The sequence below is a fragment of the Vollenhovia emeryi genome, unplaced genomic scaffold, assembly GCF_000949405.1.
Source record: "Vollenhovia emeryi isolate VEMERY1.0 unplaced genomic scaffold, V.emery_V1.0 DF939124.1, whole genome shotgun sequence".
Lineage (NCBI taxonomy): Eukaryota > Metazoa > Arthropoda > Insecta > Hymenoptera > Formicidae > Vollenhovia > Vollenhovia emeryi.
Genome location: NW_011967242.1, coordinates 596682 through 618594, shown reverse-complemented (window position 1 = coordinate 618594; position 21913 = coordinate 596682). Strand labels below are relative to the sequence as shown.

Here is a 21913-nt window from a genome sequence, read left to right as displayed (position 1 = left end):
ACTGGGCATTAGTGGACATTGTTGTACAAAATTTTGGTCAGCGGTTTCCTCCTCGGGTTTACTTTGGACGTAACGTTGTCGGTGGCTTGTGCTGATAGGTTCCTTTGGCGTCGTGTGAACAAACGACTTTTTTGGAAGCCCCGAGGGCTCTTTGAAGCCATCGCGCCTAGCATTTCCTGGTAGCGCGATAGTCTTTGGTAGTGTTTCGTCTCTATCCGGCGGGTCGCGCACCTCGGCAGGCGTGAATTTAACAGGCGTAACGCACGCGAATCGCGATGAGGTTTTTAACGATAATCGTCCAGCAATTTGCATAATTGCGATTTAAATTGCTTCCGTTCGAAACTTTTCTGTTATTTCTCTCTTACTGTCCAAGAGCAATCTCTCGAATACGGCATACCTTGCTTGTCGATTTTGCGTAACTCGCGAGCTTTTTGGGAAATATTTTCAAATTTCCCTCGCAATTTGTAAACTGCAGCAATTTTTTCCCGCAAATATCCTCGTTGCCCTTTTTCTCTCGTTACCCCTGGGCTGTGGTAACTTTGAATTGCCTGTTTGGGCAACCTTTTCCCACCTTGCAAACGGTGTTCGCGCGCTATGCAAATTACCCCCTCTCGTTCGATTGGAATGCAGCGATGCTATTTTTGCCGTTCTCTATGATCAACCGGCGGTGTCTCCCTTTTTTCAACGGATTCCGCTGGCATTTCCATGCATCTTTCTTGCGCGCCCAGAGTTTTTAGGACCGCGCGTGACGCCAATGGCGCATCGGGAGCGCAGGAAGAACCGAAAATAAAGTAGACAGGGCGCCGAGCTGCATGAATACCGTGTACTTCGCGGACGCGGAGGTCCCGGCGAGAGAAAGAAATTTTTAGCCGGGCGCATCCGTGTGCAGCCGCGCCGTAATGCAGACTCCTCGTAGGACACGACAGTTTATGCGCTCGCGTTCATCAACGCGCCCTTTCTCACGCACACACAGTCCGTGCAACGCGCCGTAATTTATATTTTATCCGACGTTCAGTCTCGCGTTTTTTCGCGCTACGTCGTTGAGGGCAAGTCGATGGGTAAACCGCTGAGGGCATTGTGGTGTAGAGATTTGCGGGCATTATTGGGCATTACTAGGCATTTTTTGGCATTAGGCCTTGCTGCGGCATTATAAAGGTAAAATAAGATCAAATGGCATATTTCATCAGATTGCCAGTATTAATATAAATAAAATTTCAAGTATCAATCGACCTCGGCTGGCCACATTTATTCAATACGCTTTCACAACGTTTCGACCTTTGGTTTAGGTCCTTATCAAGTGAGATATAAGAGTAAATGTTTTACACACAGATTACGTGAGAAGTATAAACGAATGAAAGTAAAAAGAAAGAACACAAAAATAAGATTAAATAAGATAAAGCAAGATCATAAGATAACAAGAAAATAAGATAACAAGTTGCCTCGAAGAGGCAAACAATTGAGGAGGCCCGGGCCCGATTTGGGCTGTAGCGCCATTGGATGGATGGGAGATAATAAGTTAAAGTAATGACTACTGGGCATTAGTAGGCATTGGTGCACATGATTTTGGTCAGCGGTTTGCCCCTCGGGGCCAGTTTCACAAACGTCGTTAACTGCTAACCAAAGGTTAATCGATTCTCCGTCTCTTCTTAGATAATAAGATAGAAAGAGATAGGAGCTTGACTGAACTCCGGTTAACAGTTAACCAACGTTTGGGAAACTGGCCCTGAGTCGCGGCTTCAACATTTATAGACGACCTCGTGCACCGCGGGCACCTCACGTTTAATTTTTCTAACATTGCCCGCGAGAAACCGAACGATGTGTGAATATTCGAGCGATTTTGAATTGGTCGAGACACACACGCCTACGTATTATGCAAGAATAAGATTTTATGCGTGATTGCCGAGGGGGAAACCGCTGAAGGCACTGTGGCGTACAGATTTGCGGCATTACTGAGCATTACTAGGCATTTTTGGGCATTAGGCCTTGCTAGGACATTATAAAGATAAAATAGGATAAAATAACAAATTAATAAAATTCGCATGGCTGAAATGTGCTAAACACAAGTTTGAAGCCAGGGTGATATTGTTTCGCAATAAATTTAGAATAGAATATTTAGACACTAACACCCTGTCACGGCTCTTAGTCCTTTATTCCTTCAAATTTAAGATATAATAAGATAAAATAAGATAAAGTAACGCCCACTGAGCATTAGTGGGCATTGGTGTACACGATTTTGGTCAGCGGTTTCTCCCTCGGTGATTGCCTTCCGTGTAGAATGATTTAAAAAATAGGAGATCCCGCGTGCATGTAGGTTAAACTATTACGCGAATGTATCTCGCATCTTCTTGGCTGTTAGACCGGATCTACAATAGCTGTAGTAGTCTTAAGTCGTAAGAAATTGATCACAGGCGATTATTCCCCTCACTTCCGACTGTGATTGGTCAGTTTCTTGCGACTCGAGACTTGCTACACCTATTTTACGAGTTTGACCGATTTACTGGACACATTCTCAAAATCGGTCGTTAAGATTCTCTCTCGAGGGGTCTTCTCGTCTTCGTTTTACAACTGGGTTGTCTCAGGCTTTAAAATAACACGAGTCACATCTTTTCAACGATTCAGAGAGGTGGTTCTACGTTAACACATGTGCACGATATTTGACGCCTATTTCTTCGGGCGACGTCGGAAGAACGTTATTTTTTTTCTAATACAACACGAAAGAGCGGTCGACATTGTCGTAAGGAAAAATTTTCGTTCCAAACAAATCTGTCAGAAAGAGCTAAGAATAATTAAACCTCATTACTCATTGAGTTTTCACAAATATTTATTGTGTGTTAAATACGTTTATCTTTCACGCATATTAAACGTCAACTATATACTCAATTCATTAATTATCACTTTGTAATCTTTAAGATTTTAATATCGGCTCCGATTTAAATGAATTAAGATCTTTACGACCATGAATTATTTAGAATGTAAAATTATTTCCACATTATCTTCATATCTGGTTTTCCAATTTCCGGCGTCGACAGGAAAATTATATCGTTGCGACATACGATAAGCCTTTCTACGTTCCTGAGCGCGTAAATCACGTGACCGCAGCAGGTCGGCTCTGGCCCTCTTCAAGAATCGTGCACGACTCAGTTCTCCACAGTTCTCCACGAGACGCGATGTGTGTGAGAGTGCGCGTACGTCGAACGCGAAACACGATCGGGATAATCGCATTAACAATTTCATGGCGGCCTATTCCGTCGACGTCGGCCTCGAGATTATAAAGTTTGCAAGGTCTCGCTCGTGAAACGATAGAATCGCCGCGATTACATATTAACGAAGGCGTTTACATTAGTACAACCGCGCTCTCGTAATCCCAGTCGTTCGAGCCAAGTATCGTTTGACATTTACAGCACAGTGTTTGATTCTTGTGCGGCCCGCGAGTTTGCAAAGTGCTGTCTGATGAATGATCAACGTGAAAACGTAACGCGAAAAGGATGAATTATCGGAAACATTGGCGGATTTTGGAAAAATCAATTTTTGAAAAGTCGAGACAGTGAGTCCGGTAGCGCGCGGTGAGGTATGAAGATCTCCAGATCGATCCGCCCAGTGTGGTGGCAGTGAAGGCACCACGTGGATATGGTGTGCAATCAGACGTCCTGCAATTTCGACTAAATTATCCCAGTCGATTATTCGCGATGTTGAAATACACGAGCAGGACTGGACGACCTCGGGTCGTCGTAAGAAAACGGAAAGGACGTTCGTTGTCCAGAAGCTGGCCTGGCACACCGAGAACCTTGTCGATCGTGTCGTCCGAGGTAAAGAAGCTCATATATCATCCGAAAGTCTGGAAAAGTCCGTTCATTACGCGCGGATTCTATGGCGAAGGTTCATTTTTATAACCCGTTGATATTTACTTTGAAATTCGGAAACAAGAATGTTTGCTCGAAATATGTGTTGATTAACGACAAAATGCTTTCATTTTACATCACTTTTTGATGAAAGACTCCGAACTTAAATTAAGCTGTAAAAACATATTTCTTACACGATTCGTTGACTTTTATGTTTACCGTAAGAATTAATTTTCTCATTTCTGCCAGGTATTATTTCCCTTTAATTCAATTTAGAGTATTACTTATTTTATCTCCGTTATCAATTTATTTGCGTGCAACATACGCTGAATTGCGTAATATAATAAATTATATTTATCTGTAAAGAAAAGAAAAAAATATTAAACGACACGAATTCTGTGTGCGCGTCTCATAAACTGTAATAGTCAATTAAATTAAGTGAAAACATCTGAAAAATGAAAACGCACGCACACATCGCAGGGAGAACATTATCGCGTAGGTACAAAAGTGTGTGAAAGTAAACTCCGAGGGGGAAACCGCTGAGGGCATTGTGGTGTACAGATTTGCGGCATTACTGAGCATTACTAGACAATTTTTGGGCATTAGGTCTTGCTGGGCCATTATAAAGGTAAAATAAGATAATAAGATAAAGTAATGTCCACTGGGCATTAGTGGGCATTGGTGTACAAGATTTTGGTCAGCGGTTTCCCCTTCGTTAACACCCAGATATTTCTTTCGACAGACGCTACACATCCGCTGCTGATAGAGTGCGCGATCGTTTATCTTTCGTAATGATTTTAATCGCCGGTTTTATCTTCTTCCGTTGAGGAAGCAGTCGTTTATTTCGTATCAAGTTTCGATTAAGTACTGATATCTCGATTGGGGCGTCTATTCTTCTTGGTATGATAACCTTGCGTGTGCGGCGATACGAGCGATCGTGCCTACGAACGAGGTCATTAACGCTTGGATCGAAGTCGACGTAAGGAACAACGTGGGAGCAAACCGCGTTGACATCTCGCGATCGTGCGTCCTGTCCGATGCGTTTGTGTACACGTGCACGTAGGCTGCCTACGCGCGCGGGTCGAAGGTCCCACGCAGAGATTGAGCGCACAATGTAGGAGACCGACAAACGGAATGAATGAGAGCGTATAATTGAGAGAGTATTTCTCGTTTAACTGCAGTTAGCCGCCCGCGAAGAATGGACAACACTGATGGGGACAAAAAATGTTTCTGCACCTTAAAATATTATTTCGTCATATAAAAGTCAACAAATCCTGTAGTGTGTTTTTACAACGTATTTTTAGTTTGAATATTTCGCAGAAAAAAATGACCTAAGGCATTTTTTATCCCGTGCTTTGTTTCGGTAATCATCTAATAATCTAACCTAATTGTAAGATGTGTTGATTGTGGCACTATTAATTTTTGCAAACGGTCGCTTAATCGTCTTTACTTAATTTTGCATTAATGTATATATAAATAAGTGATAATTTTATTATTTTGAAATTATCAAAAGATGCACTGCCAGTTCAATTGTAGGAAGAATGCATTTTTTAAAAATATTGTTTTTGCTTATCCTTAAAAAAAAACATCAGTATTATATCTTCAATTTAACGTTTGAATATATTGCTATTATTATGCATTTAATATATCACTAATTTGTACGATATAAAAAATGCGCATATTTTTACTGGACTTTTTAATTAAGAGAGATTGAGTGTACGAAATTTGATGAAAATGTGATGATATTTTTCGGACACGTATGCGCTGAATGCAGCGTAATTAAATGCATCGTAAAACATTTTTGCTCAAATAATTTGCCATTGTTTTGCATTCATACTTAATATGGGATAATTGTTTACAATCCAGTCGTTACGTCAAAAACATTCGTTCGTTTACACATTGCGTCACGATTGCGTTACGCTTTCGATTACGAATATCACGCGTGCTTTTAGAATCAAGCGCGTTATTAAACAAGGAGAGGGTAGGGAGAGGTTGTAATTGTAAAATGCACTATTTGGTTGCAGCCATTGTACGAGAACATCGGCGTCAGTGTTGACATAATGTCGGGAGTAGTTTGCAATTCTTTCAATGATTACAAAGTATAATTAAATTTTTTTTAACCGTTCGGAGAAATGCGCAAGTAATGCGTTATAATACTTTTCGTACGAACAATACAATAAAATACCTATTTTTTGCATTGCGTCGACGTACGCGTCTATGCAAAATGCCGAATCGGAACATCGATCTATCGATCGCCTATGGAAACTGAACTTTCATCCCGAAATTGGCTAAACATTCATTGTGACAATCGAGTCACGAGGGAGCGGTTCCGTGAATGGAACGTATAACCAGCATATCTACCGGAAGTCCGGCCTACGAGTTCCGGCCCGAAGCGCATTCGTCTCATTGTCTCTTTCATCCTTTTTTTTTCGTTGCTGCTCAGTAACGAATGCTGTTGCCTGTCAACCGAAAAAGAGACTGTCGCGAGAGGTAAAAAGCAGCTGGCATTGTCGTAAGCAACTGATAATTGAAAGTTTTAAGTGGCAAAGCTATTCGATGATATAATATCTAATTAATAACAGCGGCTCTTATAACAAACTTACGAAATGCATTAATTAGTGCAGTTATTGGTTTCCTTGCATTTTTCTTCGGGAAATTTGAAAACTGTATACGTCTCACTAGAGATATGTTTAGTAATATAAAGTTTTTCAATTTGGAATTAAAATTATTTGTAAATAATACACCAAAGAGTTCGTTTTCTCCTTCTAATTCCTTTATATATTTTCTATTTGTCAGATATCTGATAATTTTTTATGAGGATGAAGTTATTATGATTATTAATATAAATTTTATGGCATCTGTCACACCTTAAATCATTTTATTATTTTATGTTATGACAGAGAAGTTAGATATTATACGTAGAATAGAATGTATCTAAATTTCATTTGGATGTTTGTGGATGTTTAAGACAATTTATATAATAATTAATTAAGGGTTTTCGTAAAATAAATTTCAGAGTTATAAATCGTTTAATAAAATTATTCTTATCCGACTTATGGATTCAAGATTTTGTTACAGAAATATTTGATTGAAAATAGGCAAAATCGCGAGAAACCATAAATATCTTCGACATTTTTTCTAGACAAAAGATTGACTTCAAGTTGCATCGGAAATTAATTTTGAACAGTTTGTTAAGTAATAGCTGGACATACTATACGTATATAAATTTACATTAGGGCATGGCGATTTTTAATGTACTGCAACAGAGCATAGAAGTAAGGCAGCTGCAGCAGCACTCGGCGCATCCGCGATTATCACCGCGCGTCCGGAGATATCAGGCACCTCGTATCGCATCGAATTTATTTATTATCATCTTCGTATCAATTGCGATTTACACTTTATCAGCTGTCCTAGAAAGTCGTGTATACATATGATTGAGATTAAAGGTAATATTGGCACACTATACCGGGTGTTCCAGGAGGAAAGTTCAATATTCTGGGAGGTGATAGTATCGGTCATTTTAAGCAAAAATATTCATACGAATATACGCCCCATTCCCCACTGTTTCCGAGATAGAGCTACTTGAATGTCTCGCGTATTTACTTTTTTTCTGTACACTTCACCCTTCATCCAACCTCATAAACGTCTGCGGGAATTTACTCTTATACGTCTGTTGACTGTTGTGCTGATAACATTGTAGAAATGTTCAAAATGCCTCGCATATTCACAGATGTCGAATATGCAGATATGCTGTATGTTTACGGTTTCTGTGACGGTAGTTTCTGTGACGCTACTGTTGAAGAATACCGTCGACGCTTTCCTATAACACGCAGAATTCCGAATCGTAAAGTGTTTTTCAAGGTTTTCAATACATTGCGTGAAAGTGGAACGCTTCCCAGTGTTCATGTTTTATCTGAACGAGGACGTCAACAAAATGTGCTCTATCTCGAAAACAGCGAGGAATGGGATGTACACGCACCGGCATAAATGCTGTCCCTATCCTTGTGAGGTGCACGCACACAACTACAGACTCTAGTTGTGTGCGTGCACCTCACAAGGATATAGGGACAGCATTTATGCCGGTGCGTGTACATTCATATCAACATTTTTGCTTAAAATGGTCGATACTATCATCTCCCAGAATATCGATCTTTCCTCCTGGAACACCCTGTATATAAAAATGCAGTATGAGTTATCTCGAGGGGTTAACAAAAATCGAGGGGGAAACCGCTGAGGGCATTGTGGTGTAGATTTACGGCATTACTGGGCATTACTAGGCATTTTTGGGCATTAGGTATTTCCTAATGCTCAAACTAATGCCCAAAAATGCCTAGTAATGCCCAGTAATGCCGTAAATCTACACCACAATGCCCTCAGCGGTTTCCCCCTCGTATTTTACCTCAGGGTTCAGCTATAGAGACGTTTAGTGAAGATTGAAAGATTGTTAAAGATTGGTTAAGACGGTTTGCAATTAAAGTTTTGTCTCAGGAAGATTGAATGATAAAGATATAGACAACAATACTAGCGACACCGAGAGCAACACCTTTGGAATATACAATATTTATTTGTCTCGGTTATAATTGTATTGAACGACCACAGTTAACAAGCGGTATCGAGTTACCCTCGCAAATTGATGGGCAATCATTCCTCGATGATTATCCAAACACTTTGTTGTAAACACGCGCATAATCGCTTACGGACCAAGATCAATAGATTGTACGCGCTGTACATTATTTATAGCTCACTCGTCAACTTATAAACCGACATGTCTTTTGCAGATCGACTACCCGGAAGTTCATGGCGGGGGGAGGATGCATCGACCACCGCACCCCCATCCCATAACCGACCACCGTCAGGTCAACCTGGTCTTCGATGACACGGTAAATATCTCTCTATTTTTTACTTTTTTATGGCAATCTTACAGCCTTGATCACTTGTATGAGAGTTTCTTCCCGTACCCGTCTGAACAAATAATGTTTAATGTCGTTTCAACCCCGTACCGAAGTCGGGGAAACCTTTCTTCGTCGAGGAAACTCCGGTGGCTTCTCATAAATCACTCTTCTCGGTCATTCATGGTTGCGTGTGGCTTCTTTATCGTAAACTGTTATTCCATCTGCTATCTTGGCTCCGTAGATCTTGATGAAAGTGCTGGATCTTCTCGTTTTTATCTAGGTATCGTTATAGAACGTCAAGTCAAAATTATTTGAGTGATTTCCAGGATAAAATATATTCAGTGATTATCTATAAAAAAAATAGTGCGTAAAACGTTTGTGCTAGTTGTTTGCGATTTGAAAAGGCCTGCGGGAGCGTTTCTTGTCTTTTCACTCTATGTTCATCGTGCACGATGCGCAGTTCTCTCGAAGGAATGGTACAATTATCTGTATCGAAATCACTGTCGAAATACAAACTGTGACGATATCAGTCCACCCATATGCAATATGTAGAGAAAAGTCCCCCATTATGCCCCGGCAAAGCCTAATGCCCAAAAAATGCCCAGTAATGCCCGGTAATGCCGCAAATCTGTGCACCACAATGCCCTCAGCGGTCTACCCCTCGGGGGTTTCTGTCAAATTAATAGGCGTCATCAGTTGACTCCGCCATGAATTTATTGCCATGAAATCTGTTCGGTGGAAAATTCATTGTTAAATTGCGTAATCGTTGCGAAAAAAGATTTGCGATCGAATTCGGGTGTTGTAAACCTGCTGTCTCATGTTGGAAACCTGTCTCATAATAGAGGACTGCCCTCTAATTGTAAGTTAAACGCCCTCGGGTAAGTTTGCCAATCAGAATTTGGTTCGATTCGGCGTCGAACGCGTGCGGCAAGTGTGCCTGCGGAGCATCATCCTTCCGGCGGGCAAGAAGCTGAATGGGAGAAGCAATTTGGAAAGTAGTGTGTGGCGCGGGACAAAAGGAAAAGTGAGATACACGGGCACGAACGACATAACGGGTCGTATAAATCATCCGTCGGGTCGGACAGTGGCCTTTGAGCGGTTACTATCCGTTGCTGGATGGATGCTTTGAGCGGACCAGCGGCGGCGGCGCTTCTCCATCCTCGTCTCTTCCTCTCTTTTTCCGCCGTCTCTCGCTCTCTCATTCTCTCCCTCTCGTGCGCCTTTGCGGCTCGATCGACCGTCCGTCGACTCCTTAAGCGTATTTCACACGATCGCCCAACAGTGACTTTCTATAGAGAGGCCTCTTAAGATCAATTCAGGTGTCGTTATTGGCGTCAATTTACGTCATTGTTTGTTTATTGTTCCGCACGGCGATTAACTAATCGCGAAGGTTGATGAATATTAATCGCGGGACCAACGGCGCGTTCTTTCTCGATCAGCTTCTCGAGCGTGTTTTGCAATATTCTTATGACGTTACATCGGCCGCTGACATTCGCGTGGGTATGCAAATCGAAGTAGGCTGCATTACGGAGGGGTATACATATATCAAGCGTTATTGTATTTTTAATCTCGGTTATTTTTGTCACGTCTTAGCATAATCGTTATTTATTGAGTATCTACGTCCAAAGTAATTATCGCCAAGTTAATTAATTTTTTTTTTAACGTTATGGAGAATTTTGTTAGCTGCAGCTTGAATTTTCAAGCTTACGTACGTACGACCGAGTAATTCCATTATTTAATTAAAAACAAGTTAGCGCTTGTCCCACGAGATGTGATTGGTTTTGCGTCAGCTTTATATGGTATACGTGCATATATAATTTGTAAAAAATTGAAACGTGGGAGAGAATTTTATACGTCACGCAGTCTTTACTCTTCCCTCGGGTAAAGTAAACTAATTATTCATCATCATTCATCTCTCGTCAAATCACTTCCAAATACCATCAGGTAACGAATCGGACAGTTATTTAAATCCCCTTTCCCGTACGCAAATTACACTCGATCACCCTTTCCTCCCAGCATGCAGTTGCATGCTATATTATAAGCATTAATAAATAATTATTCAGATTATTAATGCTTATAATATTATGTCACTTTTGTCTTTAATTTTCTTCTGAAACTCTACATGCCTGCCGCCACTATTATGCTGAAGTCAGTTGTGTAACAATGGTTTTATTGTACTATGTTAACAAGGTAGAATGCGTCTTCATATAACGGCTGCCGTAGCCTGCATGTAAATATTGAGATTATAAAGATGCAAATCCGTGCCGTGTTCACGAGTTACTGTGAAATTACGAATACTGATACTGAACATACTAGAGGTACATACGCGCGCGCGTATGTGTGTGTGCGCGCCTGTGCGGTGTAACGAAATTTAATTTAATCCCCATGCAGTACGAACAACAAAATTTCATTAAACTACCATCGTTTCGACTTTACGTGGGAAACGAAATTCAATTTCCCAGTCGGTATATCAAAACAATTTTTAACATATATCCTTCCTTTGATCTCCTTTGATTTATTTCGCGAATTAATTCCGTACAATACCGAAATATATATTTCATTTTACTTCTCGCACACCTTGGACTTTTATTGAAATGTAGGATAGATTTTATATTATGAAAAATCGTTTTGCGATAGTAAACTCCCACGTTGTACGAAAAGAGTAAATTTAAATCTTTGATGAATCTCAAAACCCTAAAGTTGCGACGCCAATTTGGTATCGAATTGCCAAGAATCAGATTTAATTTCTCAGTTTCGATCTCACGTGGAAAATGAAATTTAATTTCTCAGTCGGTATATCAAAACAATTTTTAACATATATCTTTCCTTTGATTTATTTCGCGAATTAATTCCGTACAATACCGAAATATATATTTCATTTTACATCTCGCACATCTTGGACTTCTATCGAAATATAAGATAGATTTTATATTATGAAAAATCAGTTTACGTACAATAGTAAACTCCCACGTTATATGGAAAGAGCGGATTTAAATCTTTGACGATTCTCACAAACCTAAAGTTGCGACGCCAATTTGGTATCGAGTTGCCAAGAATCAGATTTACTCTCGCAGTTTCGATTTGCGGCCGTAATCGAGCACGTTCGCGGGCGAACGATCGAGAGATCCGTCGAATTCCCTCCCCCCAAAAAAAAGAGAAAGAAAAAAAAGAGAAAAAGAAAGGAAATCTCGCGCGTGGAAGCTACAGGTGGGCCGGCGTCCCCCTCCCCCGTCGGCCGACGTGATGCGCCCCCCCGTTGACACGGACCTGAGGAGCCGCTCACGGCTCACGGCGCGGCGGGTCACGTGACTGCGCCGCGATCCGAAGGGAATGCCAGCGGCACGGCGCGGCACGACGCGACGCGGGTGACGGCGGGAGTGCGGGACGGGACGAGAGGCCAGTCCTACGTTCGCCAAGCTGATGACCGGCCGCGACGACGACAACAGACGGATGGACGCGTCACGAGTTTCGTGCTGAGCTTTCGTACAAAGAGGGTCACGTCCGCTTGCGCGCGCGTTGCGGTATTCGCGGCGCGCCAGCGAGAGGGAAAAAACGTCGGGACGAGAAGCGCGCAGGAAAATGCGGACGCGTCCCGCGGCCGCGGACGACTCGTCGGATCTGTCGTGATTGCGCTCCGCCGAGGAGGAGGAGGAGGTAGACGGGAGCCAACGACTACGGGGGTCGCGGATCCCGCTGGCGCGATGGACGCGTTCGGCGTGTATCAAGTGAGTGCCTCTCCTCTCGAGGCTATGCTCAAAATGGCCTTGGCTCTTTCTCTCTCCCTTTCTCTCGCGGGGCGCTCGTGCCCCGCGTCGGGAAAGCGGGTTCTCGGGCAGCGCGGGGCCGCCCCTCGCGATGACATGACAACAGTCGTCGTAGGTGTCTTGTTTGGATGACGAATATATGTGTACGGACGCGCGCGAGGGGCTCGCTTCGATGCACGGGGTCCCTCCGCGTAAATACATGCGTGCGTGATGTCATGTCGCTGCGACCTAACCTAACCGCGAGCTAGAGCCTGTCCCAATCACGCCCATTCCTGGTATTTCTCACCTCGCGCTTGCCAGCGAGCAGCGTCCTCGTCGTCGCTCGACGATGTTTTGTCCCGCACCTGTGCAGGTACAGCATTGCCCATTTTCCGCACATCTTCCTTGCGGAACGTTGTCTAGTTCCGTTGGATGGGTTGTTCAACGTGCGTTGTTGTTATCGCAGTTATTAGGTTGATGCCTCAGAGAAGAGGGTTAGGTTAGGTTAGATTTAATGTTTATCTAGCTTTGTAATTTATACAACTTGTCTAAACATGCTTGTGTAAGGGCCTGCGTCTGCTTGGTCCAAGTTCCAGCATCGTGGACGCAGGCCTCAAATGACGGAAGAACTTGTTATAACATTATCCAAGTCTTATTTCATCTCGGTTCACTTTTACTCAATCACTTTAGTCACAAGTATCTCTTTCTTTTCACTGTATAATCTATAATACTTGTTATACATATATTCGTGTAATCCTTTTCACAATAGAAATAGGAATTTATACTTTGTGGCCTGTGGACACGTTGCATCTTGTGTCAACGTTGTATTGATTTATACAGTTTTCTATACGTACGTAACATTTCGTATTTAAGAGAAGACTAAAGCTTATTAAACTACTTCGGAAAGTTTGATATGAAATGTACCTTGTGTGGTAATACGTAAAGTTGGTAGATTGTGACGATTAAACAAACTGTGTACTTAAATCCTTAAGAATTAAGAAATTATGTTAAATAAGCTGACAAAGTCTTTCCTTTGTAGTTCTCACAGGGCCTCACGGGCAGGCCGGAGCTGTATCAGAAATCAAATAGAAGCAGCCATTCGAGTGACACAAGTTCGGCGTACAGTGGATCCGACACCATGACATCTGTACAAAGCTCGTTGGACGCGGATCCCGATGAAGTGGATCTGTCAGGTCTCGTGGAATCCATCGTCGACAGCGACGAGGAGGAGGATCTGGCAGAGAGCATGGATGTGAGTATCGTGGCTTTATCCTGCCGTTCCCTAGAGATGCGTCAGGCGTGACTCTAATTTCTGCTCTTGTGTTAATGTTTTAGAGCTTGACGGTGCGCGATCCCGTACGAGAATGTTTAGAGAAGGATCCGGTGGATAGAACGGAGGACGACATAGAGACGCTTTTAGAGTTCACGCAACAATTGAAAGCTTTCACAAACATGACTTTGGCTGTCAGAAGAGCGCTGTGCGCTGTAATGGTATTCGCGGTGGTCGATCGCGCCGGTATGGTGGTCTTGAATGACGGCGAGGAACTCGACAGTTGGAGCGTTCTGATCAACGGCGCGGTTGAGATCGAGCACACCAGTGGCGAGATTGAACAACTTGGTCTCGGCGATAGCTTTGGTATCTTGCCTACTATGGAGAGGCTGTTACATCGCGGAGTTATGAGAACAAAGTTCGTAGCGTGTTTCTTCCTTACTTTTGTACGGGCAGCGATGCCTAAGTCGAGTATAGGAAAGCAACAATGTGGTTTTCTATCTGCAGGTGCGACGATTGCCAATTTGTTTGCGTCACGCAAGCAGATTACTTTCGGATTCAGCATCAGGGAGAAGAGAATACGAGAAGACACGAAGAGAACGGAAGGGTGATTCTAGTGACTGAATTGCGAGGAGCTCTGGACGGCGCAGCCCGAAGAGGTCACGTGGTGATCCGGGGAACGCCAGAGCGTTTGATGTTACAGCTCATCGAAGAAAACAGTATTACGGATCCTACTTATGTGGAAGATTTCTTATTGACTCATCGAACGTTTATCGATAGTCCGTTGTTAGTCGCGAGCCAATTGCTGGAGTGGTTCGATCAAGCGCAAGTGCGAGATCGTGTCGCTCGCGTCGTGCTCTTATGGGTGAACAATCATTTTACCGATTTCGAGACTGATCCAGCGATGATGGAATTTTTAGAAGCATTTGAGACTGGACTGGAAAGAGAGAAAATGCTGGGACAACAGAGGTAAATTCTCTCGTTTCTCTCTGTTTTATTTTTTTCACGGAATTAAGAAATAAACCTTGTAATCGGTTGTTTGACTCCAGGTTGTTAAATATTGCGTGTGCGGCGAAAGCGAGAACGCGGAACGTAACGTTAGCCAGGCCAAACAGGGACGAAGTCCTAAATTTTAGCATTTTAGGAGGATTTGAGAGAGGGTTTGGCATATTTATCTCGAAAGTTGACAAGAGATCTAAGGCTGAAGATGTCGGTTTAAAGAGAGGCGACCAGATTTTAGAAGTGAACGGCCAAAGTTTCGAGCATGTAAATCATACGAAAGCTCTCGATATTCTGAGAGCTTCTACGCATCTCAGTATAACTGTAAAATCTAATTTGCTTGGTGCGTTTAATTTATAAACCAGAAATAATTATTTGTATACATAAAAATGTTTTCTTTACCTTTAATTATTTAATCTTTTATAGCCTTTAAAGAAATGCTTCAAATGCCAGACAATTCCCCAAGACCCCGTGGTAGAGCAAATAAGCCGGAAATACCGAGGCTTCCGTCGGATCCACGAGTTAGACTATCGACGCACGTGGATCCCATGACTCCTGTGAATCCTTTAAATCCCATGATTGGCGGAGTGCCGTTATTAATTCCGGACAACAATGTATCGCCGTGCAAAGATGCTAAAAAGGAGCACAAAGGATTTATGACTCTTGGACCTAAACGGCGATTACAGAAAGCACTTATGAAAATGAACATACTGCCAAAGAACACGATCAAGTGAGTGCATATTGCAGTAATAATTATTAAATCTATATGGATCCTTACTGACGCAAGATACTTTTTAATTTTAACAGCGACGGTGTACATGTGGACGACCCTCTTGCGCCACCGCATACACCACCGGGAACAGGGCTCACGCAAACTACTACTAATCTATACCATTCGAAAAGTAATCCAGATCTTACGTCGCTTTATTGTTACGACGACTTGAGGGCAAACGATTATCCTGAACATGTGCTCAAAGTATATAAAGCTGATCAAACCTGCAAATATCTCCTTATTCACAAAGAGACGACAGCGCATGAGGTAAATTTATACTCTGTTAAAATTAAGTAACTGAAGAAAAATATATAACCACGCATTAACCTTTTGTAGGTGGTGATGCTTGCACTTCAAGAATTTGGCATAACAGAAAGCAGTTCAAATTTCTCACTGGCCGAAGTGAGCGTCGGCGAAGGTGGTATGATTAAGCAGCGTAGATTGCCAGATCAATTGCAGAATCTTGCGGAACGAATCGGATTGAGCTCTCGATACTACTTGAAAACTAACGGAATCTCCGAGACTTTAGTAGCCGACGATCAAGCTCCGGAACTCATTCGAGAGTCCCAAGTGCACTTTTTGCAACTGAATGCTGTGGAAGTAGCAATACAACTGACTCTACAAGACTTCAGTATATTCAGGTAATTCGATACTTGGTGAAATCTGCCTATCGCGAATTGCATCTGCAGTTCGATCGCTTTGATCGATGGTTTTATAATAACGACTTTTGTGTATTTCGTTGCAGACAAATCGAATCCACCGAGTATGTGGATGACCTGTTTGAATTGAAGAGTAGGTACGGTGTACCTATGCTCAGTCAGTTTGCGGAACTAGTCAACAGAGAGATGTTCTGGGTTGTAACAGAGGTTTGTTCCGAACATAATCTCGTCCGGCGCAGTAAGATTATAAAGCAATTTATTAAGATAGCGCGTAAGTATTTTTGGGATCTTGTCCTTTACTTTTCTTCTTGGGCATTCTATATCAACGATATTTTTCTGCGCAGGCCAATGCAAGGAGTGCAAAAATTTCAATTCCATGTTCGCAATTGTATCCGGTTTAGGCCATGGCTCAGTATCGAGATTAAGAGCTTCGTGGGAAAAACTGCCAACCAAATATCAAAGATTATTCAGCGATCTACAAGAATTGATGGATCCCAGCCGTAATATGAGTAAATACCGGCAGTTGGTGGCGTCTGAACAAACGCAACCACCGATAGTGAGTCATTCTTCTTTATAACAAAATTATCCTTCATTCACATTTGTATTTACCTTTGCAGTTTATGATATACTATCTTTTTCTGTCATTTAAACTTGTACTGTGATAACCATAAGTTATTACTAGCGAGTTAAATAATTATTTATTTTAGATACCTTTCTATCCGGTCGTGAAGAAGGACTTGACCTTTATACATCTTGGTAATGATTCGAGAGTAGAGAGTCTGGTGAATTTCGAAAAACTCAGAATGATCGCGAAGGAAGTGAGAACGTTAACAAACATGTGTTCCTCACCCTATGATTTACTCACTATGCTGGAGAGGGGCGGACAACCACCAAGCTCCGCGATGGTAGCTCTGAACCAAATGACTACTGGCAATCAAGGTTATTTTCTCATATTGTTTCGTATCGTCTTCGGCTTGGTTTCGGGATACAGTATTTATATGTGCGTTATCGCGATTTATAGGCGGCCAAACTGCGACGGTGAAACGACGAAAGAAATCGACGGCCGCACCAAACCCGAAGAAAATGTTTGAGGAAGCACAGATGGTCCGAAGAGTGAAGGCCTATCTCGCGAATATGAAAGTGATCACCGACGAGGAACGGTTGCATCAACTTTCCGTGGATTGCGAGCCACATGCGGGAGCCGTTGCAGTTGCAGCCGCGGTACCATTGGGTGGTAGTCGGGGAAGGAGGCATCCGTCGCCTACTCTGTCGACTACCAGTAGCGCCAGTAGCACCAGCGAAGGCAGAAAGAGTATACAAGGTTGGCGAATCTCTACGGCTGCGCTATAAGTAATATTTCCAAAGAGTTTTAGTAATTTGTGCGAATTATTCTCAGGTACAAAATTTGGTGCCGCGTCGCCGCAAGCAGTTAGGAAGATGTTGGCTCTGTCTGATCCTCACAAGACACGACCGTATCAACCTAAGCACTGTCCACCGCCGCTACCTGTACCGGGATTGGCACTACATTCGAGCGGTTTGGAGCCTAGTCCAGGCGCACCTAGAAGAGTAGGATCCGGCAGCAGGGTACCGATGCACGAACGATCCCACAGCGATACTCCTGCCAGCCTACCGCCGCCTGTCGATCTCAGCGCGGAGAGCAGTAGTGTAACTAGTTTGAGCAATCTCCAGCCGCTGAGGAAAACCTTGACAAGCGGTGAGTACAGTCTGTTTTTTCTTCTTTACGAAATGGTTTGAAGCGAGATGCTGTCCAGTGATACGTTCTTTTCTAGGTTTCTGTAAAGACATATTTGGACGAATTATTCCGTCTAAATAGATCTCGAAATCAATCGTATTTTGCGGTACTTTTTTTAATAGCTCTTTGTTCCATAACTTTCTAGACCATATTGACGGACTGTTAGATTGTTAATCGATTATAAATATGGACTCTGTAGACACGCATCTCGCGAAGCACCATCACGCACTTTCATTGCTCGTTACATACACTGGTCAGGTCTCGCAACAAGGAGTCTCATTATTATGCACGCTGCACAGCCGTTTACGCAATTCATAAATGTTCCATGTTATTTAGTTGATCCATATATACACGACACTCACACACGCATCTTGTATGCCGATTACTATAGCGCGAGCTTTTCTTTTCGATCAGACATCACGACGTCACGCCTCGAACTCTTTAACTCCAGAACGAACTGCGGCTTCGACTCGGAGCTCTCATACCATGGGACATACGGAGTCGTACTTTAATAAGACTTACAGCGCTGTTTTTACGCAGTCCAAGTAGACAGACTCGTCAATAAATTCTGACAGTTTTAATTCGTAAATGCCGCCGGGAAAGATTAAGTAAATTGCACAGCCGTAGTTTAATTTGAACGTTTAACCGAGCACAACCTGATTTCAGAACGTCGTATAGAGGATCAATAAATATCATTGGTTACTACAACTTTAATGCGGCGTATAGTTGCGTATATAAGATACACTTGTTGATTACGCTCTGCTAATGACAGGATATAGAAGCTTGTAGACGGTAAGAAAGAGATGCTAGAAAGACGTGCAATTGGAGTGTGGCGAGGTGATGAAGGTTTACGTTAGGTTCTCGCGCCGGCTCTCTTTGTGAGACAGTTTGCTCTGGAACGAAAAAAGAAAAGATACGGATTACGAATGAGGCGGACGAAGCGTCGCGTGTAGACAGTAGGGTCGTTTAGCGATCGCGTCAGGGCGTAATCTCTCGGTTAGAACGTGTGTAGTGATAGAAGTGTCTTGGGAACCTGTGCGTAGGTTCGGTGACGAGCAGTGACAGTGGTCATAGCACTCAGCTGGACAGCCACAGCGGGAGCAGCGTGGAAGCGGGCGGCAGCCCACCGCCACCGCAAAGACGGCACTCCGCTCTGCAAGGTACGTAATGAAAAACACGAGAGTGAAACGAGAGAACGGATTATGGCCAAGTGTGCTCGTGTGCTGTTCCTCTTGCCCGATCCGTAGAGACACACACACACACACACACACACACGCACACATACACGCGCGCGCGCACACACATACACACACACACACACACACACACACACACACACACACACCGTAGTAGAGTGGTAGAAACATGGTAGTTTCTTCCGCGGTGTCCGATGCCGCCTCCGGAAATCGGCCGGACCGGAAATGAAATTTCTCTTAACGCGCTCACGACGAGAGCTGGATATCATTTCTACGATATGTGGGATTACAGTTTAAACACCCATTCGCCATGTTTGTTTTTACATTATTTTACATTGGCTTTAGTTTTTGCATCATCTGTTTTTATCTGTTGCCAGACGATTACTCGTCTGTCGTTTTGTACCGAGTGATAGTACTGTTGATAGTATTTAGAATCAAAAGCAGCGTATAATTTTGGTGTGTCTAGATTTTGACGTTACAGACGTGTGAGAGTGATGTTTGCGTTCGATGCAGTGGCGTTGAGAATTAAACCGATCGAAATTTCAACGTGAATATTGAATACTCGCAGCCGCGTACTTGAGTTTACAAATTACTTGCAATAAATATTATTTGATTATTTGTCGAGTGCTACTAAAATATGTAGGGGTTTCCGTTCACACGTTATCTCATTATTTCGCACAATAGTTGGGTCGCTGGCAAAATTTGATCGTTGAGAGACGTATGTCCCATGGCCACCACGTATCTTCAAGCGAATTACCGTAGATATCAGACAAATGCACAAAGAGTATTAAACGTTACTGGACATTGCGTGCCGTATGTTTTCGTATCGATACTCGCGTCGTCGAGCGCTGCGTAAATAGCATATAACAACTATGCTTTCAATCGCTTCTCAAGGTTCCGCCGCTTTCAAGATTCGCTTTACAGCTTACCACTCGCTTCATCACGCAGGCGGTATCTCATGCGTTACTCGTCGTTAATCGTGCGCTTTTGGTAACGCACTTGCATCGCATAAAGGCGATTCCGTTCCGAGGAATCTCTTCGCGTCCCCAGTAAACGGCACAAGTTTGTAGATTCTGTAAAAAGAAAGAAAAATATGTCGTATGTGGCCTCTGTATGGTGCAGGGTCTGTTATAAGAGGCGGAGCACCCCCGTTTCCTCACGCGGTAGCAGTGTTACCTCCGCTTCCTGCCAATCAGAATCACAACCACAATCATCATCACCACCATCACCACCACCAACATTATCACGATCATCATCATCATCATCAACCCCCAACTCCTCAAGGTGAGTTCGCGACTGTCTGCCTGTTTCGTTTGTCTGGTCTGCATCGACTCATTATTGCATTGATCTTGCTGTCCCTTGCCTCGAAGGAGGGGTCTATTTTCAGGATGCAAACAGTATATGGCTCATGCATGCGAAGCGATATGCCCAAGTATTGCGAATGGTAGAAAGTAATCCTGCTGGTCTTCAGCGTCTACATACCGCTTGAGCTTTATCTGAACGGAGATCGCCTTCCTCTGAGGAAAAGCGAAAAGTGTTTGGTCTCCGATGCGTGACGTGCGTGCAACTATTCATTATCGAACGAGTTGGTTCGCACGCTGGTGACAAATGTAGCACTACCGTTCGTTTCTGACATGACCTAGAAACGCAACGCGTTTACATCGAGCTTGCTCCACTTGCGTATTTGCGTATACCCCAGTATTAGCGGAGATAATTGACCGTTTCTTTTCAGGGTATTGACTATGTAAAATATCTGTGCTTCTTTTCTCCTGGGCAGGTTGGCGGGTGGTGAATGTCTTTTGCGATTTAAACTCGTTTACCTCTCGTGGATCTCCGGCTGTAAGCGAGCGCGACTATCTTTTATCTCTCAACAATTAGCCGAATGCTGTAACTTTTTTTTAACGCTACTTCTTAAGGGTGGGAAATACGAAAGGGAAACTTGAATAAAGTTGTGGACATATTAAATATTTTGACAAAAGAAATAGTGACAACAATGAACGTTGCAAAAGCGCAAATTATAAATGCGTGGGGAATGAAGTAAACATGGAGCCCCATAAAAACAAGAATTTAATTCTTATTTTGTTGTATTTTTATATTTTGATTATCATTTATTTTGCAAGGTTACTCGGTATCTTATATACAAAATACTCAGGATGTCTTCGTTAATAACTTGGCTAATTAAGTTTCTATGTAACGAAAAAACGGGCACAAGTTTGCTCGTTACTCGCGGCATTCTCGCTCATTTACAAATGCTGCATCCGCGGTGGCAGGCGAATCGCTTTGTTGACGAGGTGGTGGATGTTGAGAGGGTGAGAAAGGGCGAAACGAAAGAGAAAGAGAGATCGAAAGAGTCGAGGGTTTTCAGGTACTACGGGATTAGGAGTAAACATGGGCCTAGGGATGCCAGCCCCGTTGCCACCGCCCGGAGCGGGGACGACGACGATAATGACGATGGGTGCTATGGCGGGCAACATGACATCGTCGATGCGATCAGGCATGAGTAGCACACCGCAATGCCGTCAACCACCGGCGTACAAAGTCGTGCAGCAGATGGCGAGATTGCACAGACTCGGTCGTGCTAACAGCCACGAAGGGGTCACCTATCGGGGCACCGATCACGAAGATGGTACTACATCTAGCCAAATCGCTCTACCGTTCACACACGGTTCACACTCACCCTCACACATACACACATACACATCTCTTCGGTTTACGCTCGTTGAGGCGAGCGCATCGTTTTTACGTTCTTGTTGTCAGCATTCACGCACGGCGAGGAGCGGTGATTTGTTG

The 21913-nt window shown here is 43.2% G+C and overlaps 1 protein-coding gene across 9 annotated transcripts in view; it reads left to right on the top strand.

Annotated features, from left to right (window-relative positions):
- The window catches only part of LOC105569329 (rap guanine nucleotide exchange factor 2-like), a 139549-nt gene that overhangs the window by 112953 nt on the left and 4683 nt on the right, over window positions 1-21913 (top strand). For 3 of the 9 annotated variants that reach the window (XM_012025697.1, XM_012025703.1, XM_012025696.1), the window contains 15 exons: window positions 8618-8719; window positions 13514-13726; window positions 13810-14162; window positions 14252-14713; window positions 14794-15086; window positions 15170-15473; window positions 15551-15782; window positions 15852-16156; window positions 16261-16445; window positions 16519-16730; window positions 16882-17113; window positions 17196-17495; window positions 17571-17888; window positions 18971-19087; window positions 21489-21749. In XM_012025697.1, coding sequence (XP_011881087.1) covers window positions 8618-8719; window positions 13514-13726; window positions 13810-14162; window positions 14252-14713; window positions 14794-15086; window positions 15170-15473; window positions 15551-15782; window positions 15852-16156; window positions 16261-16445; window positions 16519-16730; window positions 16882-17113; window positions 17196-17495; window positions 17571-17888; window positions 18971-19087; window positions 21489-21749 — 3889 coding nt within the window. The other 6 variants (XM_012025699.1, XM_012025698.1, XM_012025702.1 and 3 more) reach the window with 5 other exon arrangements.